Genomic DNA, 20504 nt, shown 5'->3' with positions numbered 1-20504 from the left:
GAGGGCGCCGGCCTCTTCGTGATGTCACAGCTCGTCTCAGCCAATCGGATGCCCGCCTCTACCTCTTAAAGGCGCAGGGGAACCTTTCCTTCACTGGGGCGGACAAAAAAAAAAAAAAAAAAAAAAAAATCCGGAGGCCACGCCTCCATGCCCGGCCCCTGGCTGTCCTCTTTCCCCTCCGGCTGGCCGGGGAGCTGAGGGAACAAGAAAACCAGGCCGCGCCTCTCAGAAAGCCTAGACTCTGGGCGGCATTGGCTGTCTGTTCAACTAGTGTGGCTCCAGCCCCTGCCCCGCCTCCGCCACGCCCGGAGCTTGGGAATAGCCCTGAGGCCTCACTGCGGGCAAGGAGGGCACGGAGGGCACTCCACGTGGTGGGTAGGGGTGGGGCTCCTTCCCCCCTCGGGCTAGCTTTCTCCCTCCATACCCGGAACTGAGTCTTCAAAAGCCTTCCTGATTTTGTGGGAGCGTTACGACTACTGCCCCCATTTTGTTGAGGCGAAGAGTGAGTTGCCTAAACTCTAAGGGATGTTCCTAAGGTTCCAACACGACCCAAGAGCACGGCTCGTGGGATCCTCACGTCCTTAGGAGCAGAAACTGGCTCTCCCGGGCTAAGGCATGTCCCCTGGGCATCACCGCTCTTAAAGGGTAGTAGAGTTCTGCAGGAGCCTAGCTGTCTGCCTCCAGACCCAGCAGCTTCAGCTACAAATCAAAATACTGTCGCTATTGTTTTGAAGTTTGGCCCAGAAGCCAAATTCCAAAAAGGGGAAGTTCGGAGCCTAGTTTTCTTTACCGCAATTCCTATGTCTCAGAAAGTTGTAGCAACCTAAAAATAGCAATGAGCCAGTCATGGTAACGCATGCGCATGCCTGCAATCCTAACAGGAGGGAAGCAGAGGCGGGAGGATCAGAAGTTCCCCAAATTCTAGGTTAGTTTGAACTGCATGAGACCCTGTCTCAAAAAAAAAAATTATTTTATTTTATTTTAAGAAATCCAGTGAGATGGTTCAGCAGGTAAATAAAAGCACTTCCTGCCAAGCCTGACCTTTATTCCAACCTGGGGACCCACATGATAGAAGAGGACTCCCAACAACTTGTCCTCTGACCCCTCCACTGTGGCATCTGTGCTTCCCACAATAAATAAATGTAAAAATAAATAAATAAAAGATTTTGTTTGGAGACAGAATCTCTATCTGTAGTTCTTAACATAGACCAGGCTGGCCTTGTACTCAGAGAAGAGATTATAAAAGGGGGAAAGGCCAGGATGTCTTCTATATGTGACAGGAAAACTGCACCTGTGAAATCTCCATGGTCTAAACAATAACTATAAAATTGCAGCACTAGTTGACATCCCAAGATGGATGGGGGAAATCTCACAAGGCCCCCTCCTAAATAAAGAGTTCAGGCAACTAATGATGCTGAGAGGGAGACTCATTCTCCAGGGAAAAGATAGGTTTTCCAACCCCAAATAGTCACCCCTAAACACATACAGGCATATATATATATATATATATATATATATATATATATATAATAAAAATATATATATTAGTATATATATTTATATATATATATACTACTCGGCAGGCTATATTTATATCTGCATGTGTGTGTGCCTGCATGTTTAAAAATAATAATTAAAGAAGAGGTCATATTTCAAAGGGGTCGAGAAGAAGACAAGAGAGGAGTTGGGAGGTGGGGTGGGAATGATGTAAATATAGTACTCATATGTGTAATTATATTTAAAAGTGAAGGAAAAAAAAAAAACACCTGAAAATATAATGGGGGTTATGGCTGGCCTAGGTAGTTCCCTAACTATGGGGAACACACAGGAAGCAAGACTAACCTAGGTGCCAGGTATACTGGCACATGCCTTTAATTCCAGCACTTGGAGTGCAGAGGCAGGAGGATGTCAATGAATTCAAGGTCAGCCTGGTGTATGTAGTGAGTTCTAGGACAGCCAGAGCTATGTAAGGAGACCATGTCTCAAACGATCATGTGATTGATGTTTTCTGTTTTGCCTGGGTCTCTAGGGCTCTCTATAGCCATGATAAACCAAAAACGACTTGGGGAGGAAAGGGTTTATTTCAACTTGCAGTTCCACAGTACAGTCCATCACTGAGGGAAGTCAGGGTAGGACCTTAAACAGGGCAGGGACCTGGATGCAGGAGCTGATGCAGAGGCCATGGAGGAGTTCTGATTACTGGGTTGCTCTCTCACGGTTTGCTCAGCCTGCTTTCTTGTAGCACCCAGGACCACCAGCTCAGAGGTGACATTGTCCACCAGCTCAGAGATGACATTGTCCACAGTGAGCTGGATTATCTAATATCAATCATCAATCAAGGAAATGTGCCACAAGACAATCTAGTGGGAGCATTTTACAGATGCTCCCAAAATGACTCTAGCTTGTATCAGGTTGCCATAAGACTAGCCTGTAGACCAGGCTAGTCCTGGCCACAGATGACTCCCCTGCCTCTGCCTTCCTAGCAGGTAGGGTACTAGCAGGCAGGTGTTGGCCATGTTTGTTTACTTGCTTGTTTTACATTTCTAAGAACAATTCACATATAAATCCATACGTACCTGTCCTCACTCACATGAAGACATCTACATGCACATAAAAGAATCATAATGATAAGGCTTTAAAGAAAAGGTTATCCTAAGGATGTGTACTGTCTTAGTGTTTTTCTGTTGTGGACAGACACCATGACCAAGGCAAGTCTTATAAAGGACAACATTTAATTGGGGCTGGCTTACACAGGTTCAGAGGTTCAGTCCATTATGATCAAGGCGGGAGCATGGCAGCATCCAGGCAGGCATGGTTCAGGCAGAGATGAGCGTTCTACATCTTCATCTGAAGGCTGCTAGCAGATACTGGCTCCCAGGCAGCTAGGATGAGGGTCTTAAAGCCCACACGCACAGTGACACACCTACACCAACAAGGCCACACCCACTCCAACAGGGCCACACCTACTAATAGTGCCGCTCCCTGAGCAGAGCATATACAAACCATCACATGTACAAACCATCACATGTGTGTAACTGATGTTACGTCGTTATAGGCATTTACAAACTGCTTTTGCAAAAAGAAAGAAGAAGAAGAAGAAGAAGAAGAAGAAGAAGAAGAAGAAGAAGAAGAAGAAGAAGAAGAAGAAGAAGAAGAAGAAGAAGAAGAAGAAGAAGAAGAAGAAGAAGAAGAAGAAGAAGATTTGTAGAGGGTGGTTTTAATCAGGAATCTGTGTTTACTGAAGGTCCTTGCCCTCAATTGGTTTTTGATCTGTCAATAAAGTTGCCAGTAGCCAATGACTGAGCATGGGGCGGGACACTGCGATTTGCCCAGGTAGGACGAAGTGAGAACTAGGGACTGGGAAAGAGAAGAGTAGCTAACCAGCCACGTGAGATTTCTGGCCACTTCCCCGTCTGGACCTGGGGCAGCAGGGGAAGTTTAAGGAGTGCCCAGTCATTGAGTTAACCAACACATTTTAAGAATAACTGGTGTGTGTGTGTTTTCTATTTGACGATCCGAGATAGCCCCTGGGTGGGTGCGCGCAGGAGCACAAAGCAGGCAGCCAAAACTGCCCACTACAGGTATTGACTTCTCACTTTGGTCTACCAGAGAACTAAAAGCAAAACAAACGCCTAGCATATCTGCCTCCATTCCATGTCTGCTTGACTCTGCAGAGACATGTCAATCACGCAAGGAGTGTCTGTCTACCTACCTTAGCCCGTCTCACCTCTCTTCAAAGCTGCAGAGACCAAAATAAGTCGTTTTCCTAAATGGGTTTCGTTCCGGTCACCTTGGGTTCCAGAACAAAGCTTCCAATGACAGTATCTTTCCCTGTGCCCACCCAACCCACTCTGAAAGAATGCAGTTATCTAGTTGTTTAGACTACACCGGTGATCAGACCTTCAAATTGGTCCCCACTGGTGATGGCAGTTGTTAATGTCCTTTTCATTCCCCCTGATAGAACCTGAACTGAGACAACACTCAAGCCAACCCTCAGAAGGGACTATTTAATTAGGCACAGCTTTTGCTCTCCCTCCCCCCATCACTCCCATCCCTGCCCCCCGCTCAAGTTATCCTATTTGAAGCTCATATAAGGGCTGCAGAGACTGCTCAGCAGTTGAGAGCACCTGTTCCTGCAGAGGATCTTGGTTTCATTCCCAGCATCCACACAGTGGCTCACAACCACACCTAACTACAGTTCCAGGGGATGCCAAGCCTTTTCTGACCTCAGGCACCAGGTATGCATATTCTCCACATCCATGTAGGTAAGACATTCGTACACACAAAAATAAATAATAAATCTAAAAAGAAAAAAAATTAAAGTTCATGTTAAACATCCTGAAGACAGACATAGGGCCACTGTTCTCCACAATGTGGTCACGTGAATTTAATGTCCTCTCTGCCGTCCATTATTCTTCTTCTTCTCTTCACTTAGTATATTGGGACAGGAGGCAGAGCATCCTGTTGGGACCTCCAGAGCCCTGCTTTTGCCTTAAAGTTCCAGTGATGACATCATTTATACCTCGGAGCACTGGAAACAACACAATGTCTAGCGGGAGGGAACTTTTGGAACATGGGACAGTTACTTATATTATGGAGCAGCACATGGTAAACATCGTAATAGTCTATTTATGGGTAAGGAATGATCGTCTTAGCCACTTTTAGAGGCCAGCACTCCAGAAGTGGAGGTGAGAGGATCAGGCATTCATGGGCAGCTAGCTACACATTGAGTTCTAAACCTGCCTGGGTTACGTGAGACCCTGTCAAAAGAATGAAGTGCTGAGGGGGAAGAAAAAGAGAGAGAAAGAAAAGGTATAGGCACTTGTCTAATTAAGTCTGGCGAACTGTTTGATCTCCAGATCCCACGCAAAGGCGGAAGGAAAATAATGACTCCACAGAGTTCTGTTCTGACCTCCGCATGCACATTGTGCCCGGCCTTATCTATGCAGGCACTAATAATAAATAAAATAAAATATTGGTTTCGGTTTGTTTGTAACAGAGTCTCATTATGTAGATCTAACTGGCCTGGAACTCACTATGCAGGCCAGGTTAGTTTTTGACTCACAGAGATCTATCTGCCTCTGCCCCCCAAATGCTAGGATTATGACCAGAAAAAAAAAATATGTATATTAAATAAAATGTCCTCCAGCCAACATAAAAGAAGCACTTCTTCAGTTGAGATTCCCTCTTCCCAGGTGTGTCAAGATGGCAACCAAGACCAGCTATCACAAGTCCATCACTTGTCAGTTTGATACATGACATGCCACTTCTAAACCATAACCTTTGTGCCAGGCAGTAGTGACACATGCCTTTAATCCCAGCACTTGGGAGGCGGAGGCAAACGGATCTCTGAGTTGGAAGCCAGCTTGGTCTATAGATCAAATTCCAGGACAGCCAGGGCTACATAGAGAAACCCTGTCTCGAAAAACAAAAACAAAAACAAAACAAAGAAACAAAACAGAAAAACTTTCCAGATTTCACCTCCAAGAGGATGGTCTCTAATTACAGCTGAGTTTTCAGCCTCAGCACACCAACATTCACTGCTCCAGTAAAACAACCATTTCGTTTTCATAGATTCTTTTTTATTCACTTTACATACCAACTGCTGCCTCCTCCCCCACTTCATAGATGATTCTTAATAAAAAAAAATTGCTTGAACAGTGCTATAGAATCTTGCTTCCATCTGAAACTTTGCAAGCCAGGCCTCCACTGTCCCCATTTCCTTCAGTATTATTTTCCAACTTCCCATAAAGCCTCACTAAGCTCTGAGTGCCCAATGGCTTTTTCCAACCCCAAAGCTCCAAAATTCTCTTACCTTCCTCTCACAAAATACTTCAAGGCATAAAAAGTAACAGGGTCGGGCCCATTACAGCAATACTCCATAGTCTCAGCACCAACTTCTGTTCTAGCTTGGTTTCTGTTCCTGTGATAAAGCACTGATGAAAAGCCATTTGGGGAGGAAAGGGTTTATTTGGCTTTCAGGTCCATCAGCAAGGGAAACTGAGGCATGAACCAGAAACACAGGAGCAGAAGCAGAAGCAACTAAAGAAAGCTGCTTACTTCCCCTGGCTTACCACCTTTCTTATAAAGCCCAAGCCCACCTGCCTAGGGATGGTACCGCCCACAGTGGGCTGGGCCCTCCTATATCAGCAACCAAGAAAATGCCCCACAGACATGCCCACAGGCTAATCTGATGGAGGCAATTCCCCGGCTGAGATTTCGTTCCTAAGTGTTTAGAGATGACAACCACTGCTGAGCCATTTCTCCAGGTTCTTAGTTTGTTTTCTCAAAACAGGTTCTTGGGGCTGAAGAGATGGTTCCATGGTTAAGAGCATTGGCTACACTTCTAGAGGATCTGGGTTCAATTCCCAGCACCCACATTGTAGTTTGCAACTGTCTGAAACAGTTCCGGGAGATGGCACCCAACACACATCTGGTGCACAGACATATGTGCAGACAAAACATTCAAACATATAAAATAAAAGTAATAAATCTTTTTAAAAAGGGAGGCAGGGAACTGGAGAGATAGTACAGTGGTTAAGTGTACCGACTGTTCTTCCAAAAGTCCTGAGTTCAATTCCCAGCAACCACATGGTGGTTCACAAACAACTATGGTGGGATCTGATGCCCTCTTCTGGTGTGTCTGAAGACAACTACAGTGTACTCATATAAATAACAAATAAATCTTTTGAAAAAGAGGGGGGAGGCAGGTCTCACGTAATAGAGGCTGTTGCAGGATATTTGATCACACTGTGAACCCCGAGATTGTGTTGTTTACTGGAAAAATCTATTTCTAGTTGTGGTGTGCCACAAAATGAAGGTAAAGTTAGCTTGTAGAAAGAAGCAACCATGTTTGAAAGTGATGTCTAATTGAATGACAGGTAAAGTGACAAATTAGAGAACGATTTGAGAGGATAGGATATGCCCAGCTTTGATAAGAAGAGAGAGCAGAGGAAGGGGGGGCAGTTTTACTGAAGAGTTTTAAAGAAACAGGTTGAAGGGACCCAATTGAATCAGTCAGCTTGGAGAGGAGTTTGAACCAGAACAGCCGAGTTGAATCAGCCAGCCAGAGCTCAGAAAGAGCTAGAAAGGGTGAGCTTATTCAATAGTCAGTCTCAGAGCCAGGCAGTGGTGGTGCATGCCTTTAATCCCAGCACTTGGGAGGCAGAGGCAGGCAGATTTCTGAGTTCGAGGCCAGCCTGGTCTACAGAGTGAGTTCCAGGACAGCCAGGGCTATACAGAGAAACCCTGTCTCGAAAAACCAAAACCAAAACAAAACAAAAAACCAAAGCCATCCTTGGAAACATTGTGTGTCCCAAGTTATAGGAGATCATGTCTCAAGGACAGCAAAAGGAAGGGAAGGCTCATTTGGGCTCATGGTTTGAAGGGATACAGTCCATCAGGCAGCAAGGTGTGTCGGTGGGAGCATGAAGAAGCCAGCACATTGGCTCTGAAGTCAGGAAACATCGAGGAATACTCAGTCCATCTCCTTTTTCTCTTACTCACTCTGGGTCATCAGTCTGGGAGATGATGCCCTTCATGTTCAGAATGGTTCTCTCTCCTGCTCAGTTAATCTTCCCTCAACTTTCCTCTTATGGACATCCAGAGGTGTGTGCTTCTAGAAGAATCCAAATATAGCCAGGTTGACAATGAAGAGTAACTGTCACACCCCCTTCCTACTCTCTTCTCTCCCTGGTGTCTCCAATCCCAAAGACCACTTGGCAGCACGGGAGAGGAGACTGGTCACCTTCTCCTGGGAATTTCAGTTTGTGACTCAGCCTTTCAGGCTCGGCTATGCGTGCCTCTACTCACTGTACTATCTTGAGCAACCTTGTTTCCTTCCTTTTCTTTCCTTTTAAAAGATTTACTTATTTGTGTTGTCTCTGTGTGTGGATGAGCACAGGAGCACAGACGTCTACAAAGGCCAGAAGGAAGCATTGGATCTGTGACTGGAGTTACAAGAAGTTTGTGAGTTACCATGTGGGTGCTGGAAATCTTGAATCCAGGTCCTCGGCAAGAGCATCCTGTTGTTTTATAAAAAAGAGAGAAGGGATGTGTTTGGCTGATGTGTAGTCGGGTGTGGGGGAAGGGGGTGCCTCTGCGGGCCCATGCTGAGGCATCCCTTCATCCTGCGGGACCAGCCACAGGAGGACGGTACCAGCACAGGAGGACGGTATAGTATAGAATAGAGTTTATTCAGGACATGGGGAGGGGAGTTGAGGGAGTAGAAAGAGAGAGAAGTAGTGGCCAACCGTGAGCACGTGGAGAGAGGGGGAGGGGCATGGGGAGTGAGGGTGAGCAGGAGGAAGAGGACAGATCAAGAGCAAGAAGGCAAGAGGGGGGGGCAAGCAGCCCCTTTTATAGTGAGTCCCCCCCCCATACCTGGCTGTTGCCAGGTAACCGTGGGCGGAGCCTAGACTAACCACGGACACCTCCAGCGCTCTTCAACTCTGAGCCGTGGCTCCAGCCCCTCCCTCCTTTTTCTATTTTTATTTTGTTTTGTGTTTTGGTTGGTTGGTTGTTTTCCAGACAGGGTTTCTTTGTCTTAGAACTCACTCTGTAGACCAGGCTCCCCTCAAACTCAGAGATCCACCTGCCTCTGCCTCCTGATTGCTGGGATTAAAGGTAAGAGCCACCTGGCTATTGTTTTAAAATATGGTCTCACTATTTTAGCCCTGGCTTCTCTGGAAATTGCTATGGAAATTGCTACACTGGTCTTAAACTCCCAGAGTTCCACCTGCTTCTTCCTCCTAAGGGCTGGGATTAAAAGTATGAGCCACTATGCCCAGCCAGTATATGCTCTTAACCACTGAGCCATCTTCTGTGGGTTACTTCTGGTTTATTTTGTGATAAGGTACCAAGTACAGGGTCATTGTTTTTGCACACGGATGTCCGATTATCTCGGCACCGCTTAGTGGATGTTTGTAATCATCATCAGCCCTATCAGCGTTCTCCAGGTTCCGGGTTTTCAGGGGACTTTTCTGATCCCACTTTGCAACTGAGTCGCCTGCCGGATGCGCCCCTGCAATCTAACAGCTGGGGCTTCTTTCGGTCCTTTGCTGGCAGGTCCTTTGGTTTCTGGGTCTTGACTTCTTCTCGCTCTTCCTGAAGTCTCCCGTAGCACACCATGAAAGGGCAGGGGTGGCCTTGTGGTCTGGCAACGTCCCTTCGAAAATAAACAAGTGGAGAAACTGAAAGGCAGCCTTTGCCTCTGGGGACTACTCGGAGAAAGAGTTCAGGGCCGGTGCATCCGCTGCGCGTGGCTGGGCAGCCGGGGCCTGCGGCAGGTCGGATATGCTAAGCCAAACAGGATCCCCTTCTCTTCAGTTGTCACCTCTGGCCAGAGAGACACTGATACCTTTGCCAACAAGCAACAAGCACCTTATCTTAGAAGGACCCAGAAGAATTCTATGGCAGGGCACGCCCAGCCATTTACATAGCTTTCCAAGTCCTCATTTTGTGTGTCCCCACACACAACTTTGAGGGGGAAGGGACAAATGTCACTCCAGTCTTACAGATAGGGAAATGGAAGTATAGGTGGGTGAAGAAATAAATAACTACGGGTTTGGACTAGTTTATTTCTATCTAGTTTTATCAAAACATATATTCAGGGATGGAGTGATGTTTAAGAGGACTTGTCTGTCTCTTTCACAAAGGACCTAGGTTCTGTTCCCAGAATCCACAAAGCAGCTAACAACAGCCTGTAATTCCAGTCCCAGGACACCAAAGCCCTTTTCTGGCTTTTGCATGTGCCAAGTATTTACATAATACACACACACACAAGAGCAGGCAAAGAACTCAGACATGGATTTTTTTTCCTTTTTGACAAAAGACAGGCTCTTATGTATCTGAGGCTGACGGCCAGCTTGCTATGTAGCTGAAGATGACTTTGAACTCCTGATCATCCTGCCTTCGCCTCTGATGTGCTGGATTACAGGTTTCTCTCCCTCTCTGTCTTTGAGATTAGGACCTTTTTGTTTGTTTTTGTTTTTCGAGACAAAGTTTCTCCTGCCAGCCTTGAGCTAGGGTCTTGCTTTGTAATCTAGGCTGGTCTTGAACTGGTTTTTGTTTGTCTGTTTACCATAGGTGTGAAAGTGTTACATTTGCATGTACCTGTACATCATGTGTGCCTGACTTCTGAAGAGAGAGAGCATTAAATCCCCTGGAACTGAAGTAACGGTTGGTTGTGAGACACCATGTGAGTGCTGGGAATTTAACTCAGGTCCTCTGCAAGGGAATCAAGTGATCTAAATCACCGAGTCATTTCTCCAGCCCCTGGACCATTTATTTTCTTTCTTTCTTTTCAAGACCAAAACTTTAATGATCATAAAATGACCAGCATTTATTGAACAACTACTATGTATACTATATCATACAAAAATTCTCTCTATGCCTCTCCTCCTCCTCCTCCGTTTTCTTGTTCTTGCTTTTCAAGACAGGGTTTCTCTGTGTAGCCTTGGCTGCTTTGGATTTTTATTTATTTATTTATCTATTTATCTATTTATTTATTTAACTTTATGTGCACCCAGGCAGTGGTGGTGCACGCCTTTGATCCCAGCACTTGGGAGGCAGAGGCAGGCGGATTTCTGAGTTCAAGGCCAGCCTGGTCTACAGAGTGAGTTCCAGGACAGCCAGGGCTACACAGAGAAACCCTGTCTTGAAAACAAAACAAAACAAAACAAAAAACTTTATGTGCATTGATGTGAGGGTGTCTGATCCCATGGAACTAGGTTGTGAGTTGCCATGTGGGTGATGAACCTGGATCTTCTGGAAGAGCAGCCAGTGCTCCTAACCACTGAACCATCCCTGTAGTCCCAGACTAGAAGGTTTAACAAGCCTTCTGCCTCAGGTACCTGAGTGTAGTAATGACAGCAGTACGCCTCCACACCCAGCTGTGTACCGATTTCAAGCATACAATCTAACCAGAGTATTGTTTTTGTTTGCTTCTTGTAAGAACTATAAAACCTTATTTAAAAGTGTCTTCATTACAAATTTAAAATCTTGGGAAGCCCTGATCCCATCCAACCGTTCATAAATATGGATACCATGATAAGGTTTTCATTTCAAAAGATCCCACTGAAAATGGTGAGATGCCATCCGTGGCCATCAGTCCCACTCATGAGAGGCTGTGACAGCTGGGGACAACCAGCACAACAGGGTTATTAGGTAACTGCACTTTCTAGAATTTAAAGCTTAATTCTTACTTACAATGAACAAGGAGTCAGGCTGTCCCTAGGCAACACTCCTGGTGGGTTTCCCACACACTCAAGTTCAGTGACACTGAGCACTTCTGTCCTGTTGGCCTTTCAGATTCACCCCTACTTTCCTCTGTTCTTTTCATTATCAATAGGGAGATTTCTTTGAAGGTAGCAGGATACTAGGATGGGGCCTGTGAAATCTAACTGCACCAGGTCATACATGATTGAATTTCCAACGCAAATAGTTGACAGGGGCGGGGCGAGGGGGTGTCCTGAACCTTGACCACAGAAAGTTAGAGTATAGGGGAACTCGAGTCCTGGTCATTGGTTGGGGTAGGGATATCCTAGGAAGAATTCACTTGGCTGAGGTTTGACCCCAAGCCAAGCTGCAAAACAAGCCACAGAAAGATCATCAAGGCAAGAGGGTGACATTAAAAAAAGAAACCCCCTTAACACCAGAGATCTTCACTCGGCTGCAAAGCTCAGCCTAAGGGTTCACAGGAAGCAGGAAGTTCTCGGGTTTTTTTCTGTTTTTCTTGAGACAAGATCTCCCATAGCCCAGGCTGGCCTCCAGCTTTAGGGTAGCTGAGGATGACTATAAATTCGTAATCCTCCTGCCTCAGCTTTCTTCCACTGCTGGGTTTACAGACATATCCCACTACTCTTAGCTTGAATGTTACTGTTCTTTCAACTACTGTGGTTTTGTCCAAGGTTTGGCAAACCTTGTAAAGGGCCAGAGGTTATTTTCGGCGATGGAAGTCGAGTCTCTGCTGCAATGACTAAGTTCCACAGCTATACGATGAAAGCAGGCAGGGACAGTACATAAGTGAACGCCTATGGTTATGGTACAATAAAACTTCATTTACAAAAACAGGAGGGCGGGCTGGATTTGCCAGCTCATACCTAGTAGATGAAAGGCTACATTTCAACACTGCCTCCCTGAGTCCCTATGGAGCTTCTTCAGTTATGTTTCAGTTTCCCTTGTTGTATAGCAGAGCTGCTGATTCTGTCCTAAACTGTCATTCAAGGTTACAAAGAGGTCGGATGAACTCATCGCTAAGGGAGTCCTAAGGGATAACTGAGCAGAGAACCCCTAGAGGTTCCTTGTTGCAAAGCAGATTGTTATTTCCTCCAAGGTCTGGAGAGAGAAAGGCCACGACCTCAAGCCAAATTGCATCCAAGGGTACCAGTATCCCAGGGGGTATCCCGGAGAGACACAGCACCCAAGGCCTGACCTTGCCTCCTGGAGGCCCTTTCAGTCAGCAGATGAAGAAAAGCGGGAGGTACTGGAAGAATGTGTCTCCAGTGGGCTGTTCCACTGAGCCCTTTCAGGACTTGCATTCCTGAGCCCAATGCTCAGGGCTGGGATATGTTATCTGACCTGAAGTCCTGTATTCACGCTCTTTTCCTCAGCCCTAGAATCTCTTTTTCTCTGACTGCGTCCTGGGAGCTCCACGTATCCCACAAGGACTAATCAGTGGGTGGAGCACTCTGGTTGGTCAAGTCCAATGTCAATCATCCTGCAGACTGTCCTCCATACTGGCTGTGGTATGCGCACTCTCTCAACCCTGTATCACCACCACCACCACCACCACCAAATAAAATGTAAACTTTTACAATTAGCAGCGGGCTCTATTATTCTCCCCTTTTTATAATTGAGAAAGTGTAAGACACTTGCCTGAGGGTAACCACATAGCACGAGAGTGCAGAAGACTCCGGAAAAGGCTGTATGGATGGTCTGAACTAGGTCCATATTTTTCTGTTTATCTTCTTGTCCTTGGCTTTGAAATTTCAAAATCCTCGTCACACAGCTCTAAAATGGGGATGATTTGGAGCCGGGGCAGATGTTCCTGACATGTCTTGTCTGTATTTTTAGCAAAGAGGACTCAAGAATTGGAGAGATCTGTCAAGACTGCAGTCATCAAATAGACACTCTGAGCCCTGGGATGGTGGCTGAGGTCTTACCTGGGAAAGACTCTTACAAACTGGCCTAACCCTTCCAGGCCTCACAGGACCAACAGGTTGGAAAGAGGCAACTGGGGCTGCTTCCCTAACACAAAATGCATCCTCACCAGCTCTCAAAACTTTGTGTTGGCTTCAGTCACGTTTAACAACCTGGACACGGGCTCCAAAAGCCATCTTTAAACCAGTGCCCACGAAATTCCCCAAGCTGACTCTCATTGCACCTCTTTACGTCCCTGAACCATTGATTGTAGTCTAGAGATTGCCTCAGCTGGACAGCCAAGACTAACAATTAAAAACAGTGATGAGGGGTGTCCCCTGGTGGAGGCAGAGAGAAATGCAACTGGCCCAAGCAGTCTACTATCGTCTATCCTTAATTCTACCACTGACCTACCTCAGTGGTTTCCCAGGGACTTGAGCTTTTTTTTTTTTTTTTTTTTTTCCTGCCTTTGGCAGCCCACTGACTCCTCCCTGCTATTTGGCGGCTGCAATATTTACTGTCTTCAGCTCACCTGGGAATATATGACACTGCTTGGCCCGTTGTCATGGTTCCCTTCTGCCCTGCCTTCCCCTCTGGTGCAGCCTTTTTCAGTCCATAGTGTTCACCTGCAACAAGTCTCTAGTCAAGCAGAGCCTTGGCTCAGAAACTACCAGCTACCCCTTGCAATCAGCTGGGGAAAGTGGGTGTCTCAGCTCCCTGCCTGAGGTCCATCCATTCCTCTGGGAGCTTCACTGACCCCTGCCTTCAGAACACACACATCCCCTTGACCCAGACTGGGCATTGTGCTTAGAACTTTGGCTCAACTTTTCAGCCAAGTGAGTCACAACCGCCCAGGACCCTTCTTATCTTACAGATCCTGCTCAACAAATGCTTGCTCTGTGCACGAGTTACCTAACATGAAGGAAAATATCAAAGAAAACAGCTCCACATAGTCAAGAGACACTCAGAGCCATGGAGAAAGTGACACAGAACAGAGACAGAACTGGGGACTAGAGACATAGGTAGGAGAAAGGGCAAGATTCTCAGAGCGAGCATGGGAGTGGTATGAATCCAGGGACATAGAGCAAGCCATGAATGCACACCACTGAGCCAGTAGATTCTTTTTTTTTTTTTTCTCTCTCTCTCTCTTTTTAAACCCTGTTAAGTAAATAAGTTCCCTGTGATTTGTGTTTTATACAGCTGGACTTTTCCTAGCAGCAGAAGTTGATTTAGCAACCAATTCTGATAAAAAACAAAAACAAAAATAAAACAAACAAAAAACCCGGGTACACAATGAAGAGGAGTGGGAAGGAGAAGCAGATACAAGAGGACATTCATTGGCCAGGCGGTGGTGGCGCACGCCTTTAATCCCGGCACTTGGGAGGCAGAGGCAGGCGGATTTCTGAGTTCGAGGCCAGCCTGGTCTACAGAGTGAGTTCCAGGACAGCCAGGGCTACACAGAAACCCTGTCTCAAAACACCCCCCCCCCAAAAAAAAGAGGACATTCATCTCCCCAGACCTCTTGGACAAACTTCCTAAGCTCACCGCCTGGGACCAGAGCCAAGTTTCAGCTGCAAGAAGTGAGACTGCACAGGCAGGAAAAAGCCCACGAGGGACGGCTGAGAACAAGCCAGATGGCTCTGGTTTGGGCCTGACCACTGGTGAGTAGCTGCCCAGCTACAGGCAAGAAGAGGCTGCAACACAACCGTGTCCACCAAGTTCCTCCACCAGAGCCTCCTGCAGTGTAGAATGCAGAAGAGTAACGTCCATGATGGGACACAGATCTGAAGGGAAGGCATGACTTTTTCTTTCTTTTGGAGCCAAGCATGGTGGTACATACCTATGTATGTATCCCCTTACAACTCCGACACTTCAGAGGCTGAGACAGGAGAATCACAAGTTTTAAGCCAATTTAAGTTACACAGCAAGACCCTGTTTTAAAACAAAAACAAAAAATTCAGGCTTGGGGTACCCTGTGTAGTACAACTGATTTAGACTTATTCCCCCACCCACCTAGTTTACAAATAAATGAGACTTTGATATTGTTTGGCTTTGATAATTATTGAGGGGTAACCCCTAATGTACCCTTTTATCTGCTGGCCTGGCTACCTCCCTAGCCGTGTACCCCAGATACTTGCCGTTTCTCCGGCCGTGTGTTCATGGTCTATCTCTCCTCACAGGCGGCTTCCTCCTCTCCTCTCATTCTTCCTCCTCCCTTTGGTTTCTCCTCCTTTTTCTCTTTTCTCCACCCCTAACCAAGTAACTCAAAATCCACCTACCTCTAATCCCTCCAGGAGTTGGCTAGAGCCAATTTTATTTAACCAATAGTTTTACATCAAGGTTTGTGCAACAAAAGCTTGTCAACTTGTAGAATTCACTTAGGCCTAGACCTTCCCTTCCGGTACAGGATTTAGCATGACGATACATACCAACAGACCAAACCTCAACAAGCAGAACCCGGACATAACCTCAACACACCCTTGTGGTAGAAAAGGGAGAACCGAAAGTGAAGCCTTATCTTTAAAAACAAAACAAAACAAAACAAAAAACCCAAAACAAAAAACCCTAAAAGCAAACCCCAAAACAAAAAGCCAGAAAATAGAGACCCTGTGCCCCCCAACACCCAAGAGAAACAGTGGTGTTGGGATGTGACTTCTTTTTGGAAAGAGGCTGAGGATGAACTTGACCTCTGATCTTCCCACCTCTACAATTATATCACACACCTGCCTAATGTGATTCTGAGAATCAACCCCCGGGTTTCAAACACGTTAGGCAAGCACTCTACTGACCAAGCTCAACCTTTTCATTTTATCTCTAGTGCGTGCTTGTGCGGATATGCACGTACCGTGGTGGGTGTCAGAGGACAGCTTGTGTCAGTCGGGTCTCTCCTTCCACTGGGCAGGGAATCAATCTCAGCTTCCTAAGGCAGGCTGGGTAATGAAGACCTTTCCCCTCTATAAGCCAGTGGTTCTCAAATGTGGATCATGACCCCCGGGATGACAGATGACCTTTTCATACGGGTCACCCAAGACCATCAGAAAACACAAGTTGTTTGCATTACAATTCCCAAAAGTAGCAAAAATTACAGTTATGAAGCAGCAAGGAAGGACCTCAGCATTGGGAAGGTTGAGAACCACTGGTCTAAACCACATTTACCAGCCCTACAGCTAGCTGCTCTGAACCTTTTAAATGAAGATTTACTATCTTTAGATTCACGTGTATGAATGTTTTGCTTGCATATACGGATCTGCCTCCTATGCATCACTGGTGCCTGGAGAGGCCAGAAGAGTGTGTTGGATCCCCCGGAACTGGAGTCACAGATGGTTGTGAGCTGTCCATGCGGATGCACGAAACAGAACCTGGGTCTTGTTCGAGGACAGCAAGTGCTGTTAACTGCTGAGCTATATCTCGCCAGCCCCTTTTAATGGTCTAGTCCAAGCTGGCTCAAATCTTTGATCCTTCCTCCTCATCCTTGTCAGTATTTGGTGACCAGAACTGCTAACATGACAGAATTTTTCTTTTTCCTCTTTGGTATCATGTATCCCTGGAACTTTCAATGTAGCTAGGGAAAACCTTGAGCTTCTAGTTCTCCTGCCCATCTTCCCAGTACTAAAATCACAGGCATGTATCAGCCTGTTTTATGTGCTGCTGAGGACTGAACCCAGGGCTTCACACATACTAGGTAAGTGCTTTTTTTTTTTTTTTTAAGACAGGATCTTGCTAAGTGGCCCTGCTAGCTTGCTATTTGTTTAAGTAGTCCAGGCCTCGAACTCTCAGCAATCCTTCTGCCTCAGCCTGCCAAGTGCTGTGATTACCAGTCTGCGCCACAACTCCTGGCTCAGGTATAGCTTTTAGGCTGGAGCGTTACCTGGCTATGTAAGCTGGACAAGGCGCAACCTTGCTGTCCACTTACAAGGTAATAGACAACATCCAGCCACAGAAAGGAGTGTCTAGTGCTGGCCTAGCACTCACCTGGGGTTTAATAATGGCAGCCATCGTAACTTTGACCAGCAGTAGCGTCTCCTATAAGGAACTTACCAGACTTACAAAAGAAGTCCAAAGAGCCAAGGAAGGACATCTTCATTATCCACCTGATTTTATTCTTTATTACAATGGGCTAAGCCACCAAACTCATGATCAGAACTTTTTTTTTATTATTTTTTTGAAATGAAACCATTGTACATTGTACAAACAATATCTACTGATGGAATAAATAAGTGAAAAATTATACGGCTGTACAACACACCAAAAAAAATTTGTAAGAGGAAAAAAAAAATTAGGTAATAGTGAAAAAAGGTCTTTATACCTCTAACCAGGTCCTCGGCAATAATTAACATTCCAAACCACGACACCGTCTGACGATGGGCAGTCACCACCCTCTAAGAATCGCTTAAGAGCCTTCCTTCCGGGTTGTGGGTGCAAGCGCAGCACTTTGTGGAATGTGTAGCCGCCATTCCCCCACCTTCAAGTTTTGGGGGAAGTTTGCCCTGGGAGCCCTTTAGCCCATGGGGCCTGATGTCCACGGAGGGCATTTGCTTAGGATCCCCTGCCCCTGGCTCGGCCAGATGAAAGGTCTTAGATTCTGTGGTGGGGATGAGGGCTGGGGGTTCAGGGACGGGGACCATCGGCTCCAGAGAGGACCGTGGCGGGGAAGGAAGCACATTGGATTTTGCAGTCTGACCGCTCCTCGTGGAAGGCGTTCCTGGCCAGCGTGGAGTGCAGGGCTGCTGGCTCTTTGCCTGGCGTGGCCGTCGGAGGTGGGGGCATCTGAACAGTAGTCCCCTATCGACGGCCCATTCCTACCTTCAGGCACTTCAGAGAAAAACTAACGACAGCCTCGGTACCGTGGACCTCATCGTTGTCTTCATTCTCAACTGCATCAACTCCTCCTGACTGTCCAGAGAGGCTGCAGAGAGTAGAAGAGGTACAGGCGGCCCTGGCCGCCCTGCTGGCTCCGTGGATGCCCGTGTTGGGTTCTCCCTCAGCTGTTCACGTTGTAACCTCTTGTTTCCCAGAAAAAGAAATAAATATCCAAATTCATCTTTCACCAAAATGGAGTTTTGCTGCAAAAGAAAAATGTTGCCCTAACTCTAGGATCTGGAGGTAAAGCCGCCTTGACCTTGAGATACGTTGGAGGTCGTGCATCTGGCTGCTTCACGGCCAAGACGCAGAACACAGTTCCTCACAGACCTGACCGCCCGAGGGGCAAAATCGCGAAGTACAAGAAAAAAAAAATTTTTTAAGACAGAAACATTTTAGCATTGCTAACTTCAACATTACGATTTTCAAAGTTTTTTTTTTTCTTCCCTTATTTCAGGAGATATTTTTGCATGAGGTATTTAAAATTCAGGAACATTTTGATTCTTCTTGAACTATAGGAAATAGACAGCTCCTTTAAAACCAAAAACAGAAACGGGAGCTGTCCCCTCAGAAACTCTTAGAAAATGGAGCCTGGCAGACACTTCTCATGGTGGTTTGGAGAAAGATCCACACATCAAAAGGTGGTACCTGAATATGCACCAATTAGCAAACAAAACAAAACAAGAACAAAAAAAGACAAAAACCACCCCGTCCCCCCTCCCCCCACATACAACTCATAGGGAGTTCGAACTCCAGTGCAGTAAGAAAGCATAGGGGAAGCTTTTAAGGTCTGAGGGGTCCAGTAAAGGAGTTAAGAGCAAACCAGGCCTCAGAGATCAACAGCTGGCAGTCCGTCCAAGTGGTGTCTCCACTGAGTGAGAGAAAGCTGTCTCGGTGCAATCGAGAGCAGGGGAAGGGAGCGCCTCGGAGGCTCCTTTCTGGGGGTGTGTGCAAATCTTCCCGGTTCCTCTGTGCCTTGCTTCTGGCCTTTGAGGCCCAACGGTTAAGGTCCGATCCCCAATGGAGACCTACAGTAGGTACTGGGAATGAGGCTCCATCCACCTGTTGCCTCTGAGAGTCAGAACATACCAGGAGCATCCTGCCTGGGATTTTGGGGGCTGGGGGTGGGGGGTGGGGGATAGGAGACAGGGACAAAGGGCAACAGGTTTCCATGGATTTGAAATCCAAGCAATGTCCTGTGGGAGAGTTCAGCACCAGCTATTCCTGCTGCCTGCTCCCAACCTCCCCAGCCCTGTACTATCCTAAGGAGACAAGCTCAGTCAGTCATTTCGTCTTCGGAGGACCTGGAGAGAGCAGTGCCAGTTGTGGCCAGAGTGGGGGGGGGGGTGAAGAATAGGGTGGAAGTGCCAGAAAAATCTAAAGGCTTTGCATGTCAATCTGGGCTGCTGCTGTGGCTTGCAAACCCCTAGCCTCCATGGCTCCAGAAGGTGAGGGCATGTCCTGAACCAAGGAGGCCAGCCCTTGGGAAAAAGGGCTGAACTTGTAGCCCCAGGAGCCCTGGAAGTTGGGGTTCAGGGTGTGCCCAGACGCTGCTCACCTGAACCAGGAGCCACTGAAAGGTGCCTGATCGTCGGCTGCACTACCCTGCTTGTTGTGAAGCAGTCTTGGGGCAAGGAGGAGAGAGGCAGTAAGGGGGGGCAGCAGCCAACCAAAACAAGTGGGCACTTTGCCAGGAGAGATGCAAAAACCAGGAAGCATGCCAAGAGGTCACCTCTAGGGTACAAGGCACAAAAAAAGAAAGCAGAAGGAACTGGTTGAAGAGCCAAAAAGCCCCTATGGAAAGCAAATTCCTGATTGGTACCACCCTCAAATAGCTTATACCGTTAAATAGAGAAGTGGGGGCGGGGAATACAGCAGCAACACAAATGTAATCTTGGCTTCCGAGACAGTGTGCAGACACTCCTGAGCTGTCGGCCCTCCTCCCCGAGGACAGTCACTTGAAGGTTCGAGTGTTTCGTTTCACAGCAGAGTCCGTCAAGTGTCTGCGAAGTTCCTGTCGCTCTAGGTTTTTCTTGGATTTGCACTTAGTAAACTTGAAACGTTAGTTCTGCTCGCACCCAAGAGGAGTCGCTTGGGCCGCGTCCTAGAATTAAGCCTGCTGATGTACCTGCCATGAAACATGGACCAGAGGGTCCTACTGGGCGTCTACATCTCTTCAGAGTTCTGTTGAGAGGTTTCCAGCTTCATCTTTTTAGATGGTGGCACTCCTTCTAAATCCTTTGGGGAAAGAAGAGAAATGCTAGGGGTCAGTACAAGCAGGGAGGGTGGTCAGGGCACAGGTTGGCTCCAGAGGGGGCAGGGACAGAAAGGGGTGGGGTGGGTGGGAGAAAACTGTATAGTTCTGACTGAAGCCCCATGAGCAGTATTTGTGTGTGGTGGGGGTTCCAGACACACGGAGAACTTTAAATCCTACTGGTTCAGACTGAGCAAAAAACCTGCCTGCCCCAACACCACTGTCTCTCTGAACCACAACCCCCTCCCCA

General features: G+C 46.9%; 1 protein-coding gene and 1 long non-coding RNA gene across 2 annotated transcripts in view; both read right to left on the bottom strand.

Annotated features, from left to right (window-relative positions):
* Positions 1-8819: 8819 nt before the first annotated feature.
* LOC143437768 (uncharacterized) lies at positions 8820-15412 on the bottom strand. The gene is made up of 3 exons (XR_013107059.1): positions 15279-15412; positions 14981-15072; positions 8820-9166 (listed from the first exon to the last, which is right to left on the bottom strand). It is a non-coding gene; the product is annotated as an uncharacterized LOC143437768 (long non-coding RNA).
* Positions 15413-17219: 1807 nt separating this feature from the next.
* Bcl7a (BAF chromatin remodeling complex subunit BCL7A) overlaps positions 17220-20504 on the bottom strand; it is a 31711-nt gene continuing 28426 nt past the window's right edge. Inside the window, exon 6 of the mRNA XM_076922820.1 lies at positions 17220-20238. Within this exon, the coding sequence (XP_076778935.1) occupies positions 20167-20238 (72 nt within the window). The 3' untranslated portion in view covers positions 17220-20166. The remainder of the gene's footprint in view (positions 20239-20504) is intronic.

Source organism: Arvicanthis niloticus, chromosome 24, assembly GCF_011762505.2.
Source record: "Arvicanthis niloticus isolate mArvNil1 chromosome 24, mArvNil1.pat.X, whole genome shotgun sequence".
NCBI classification, from domain to species: domain Eukaryota; kingdom Metazoa; phylum Chordata; class Mammalia; order Rodentia; family Muridae; genus Arvicanthis; species Arvicanthis niloticus.
The sequence above is the reverse complement of the archived record's forward strand: the minus strand, read 5'-3'. Positions and strand labels throughout refer to the sequence as shown.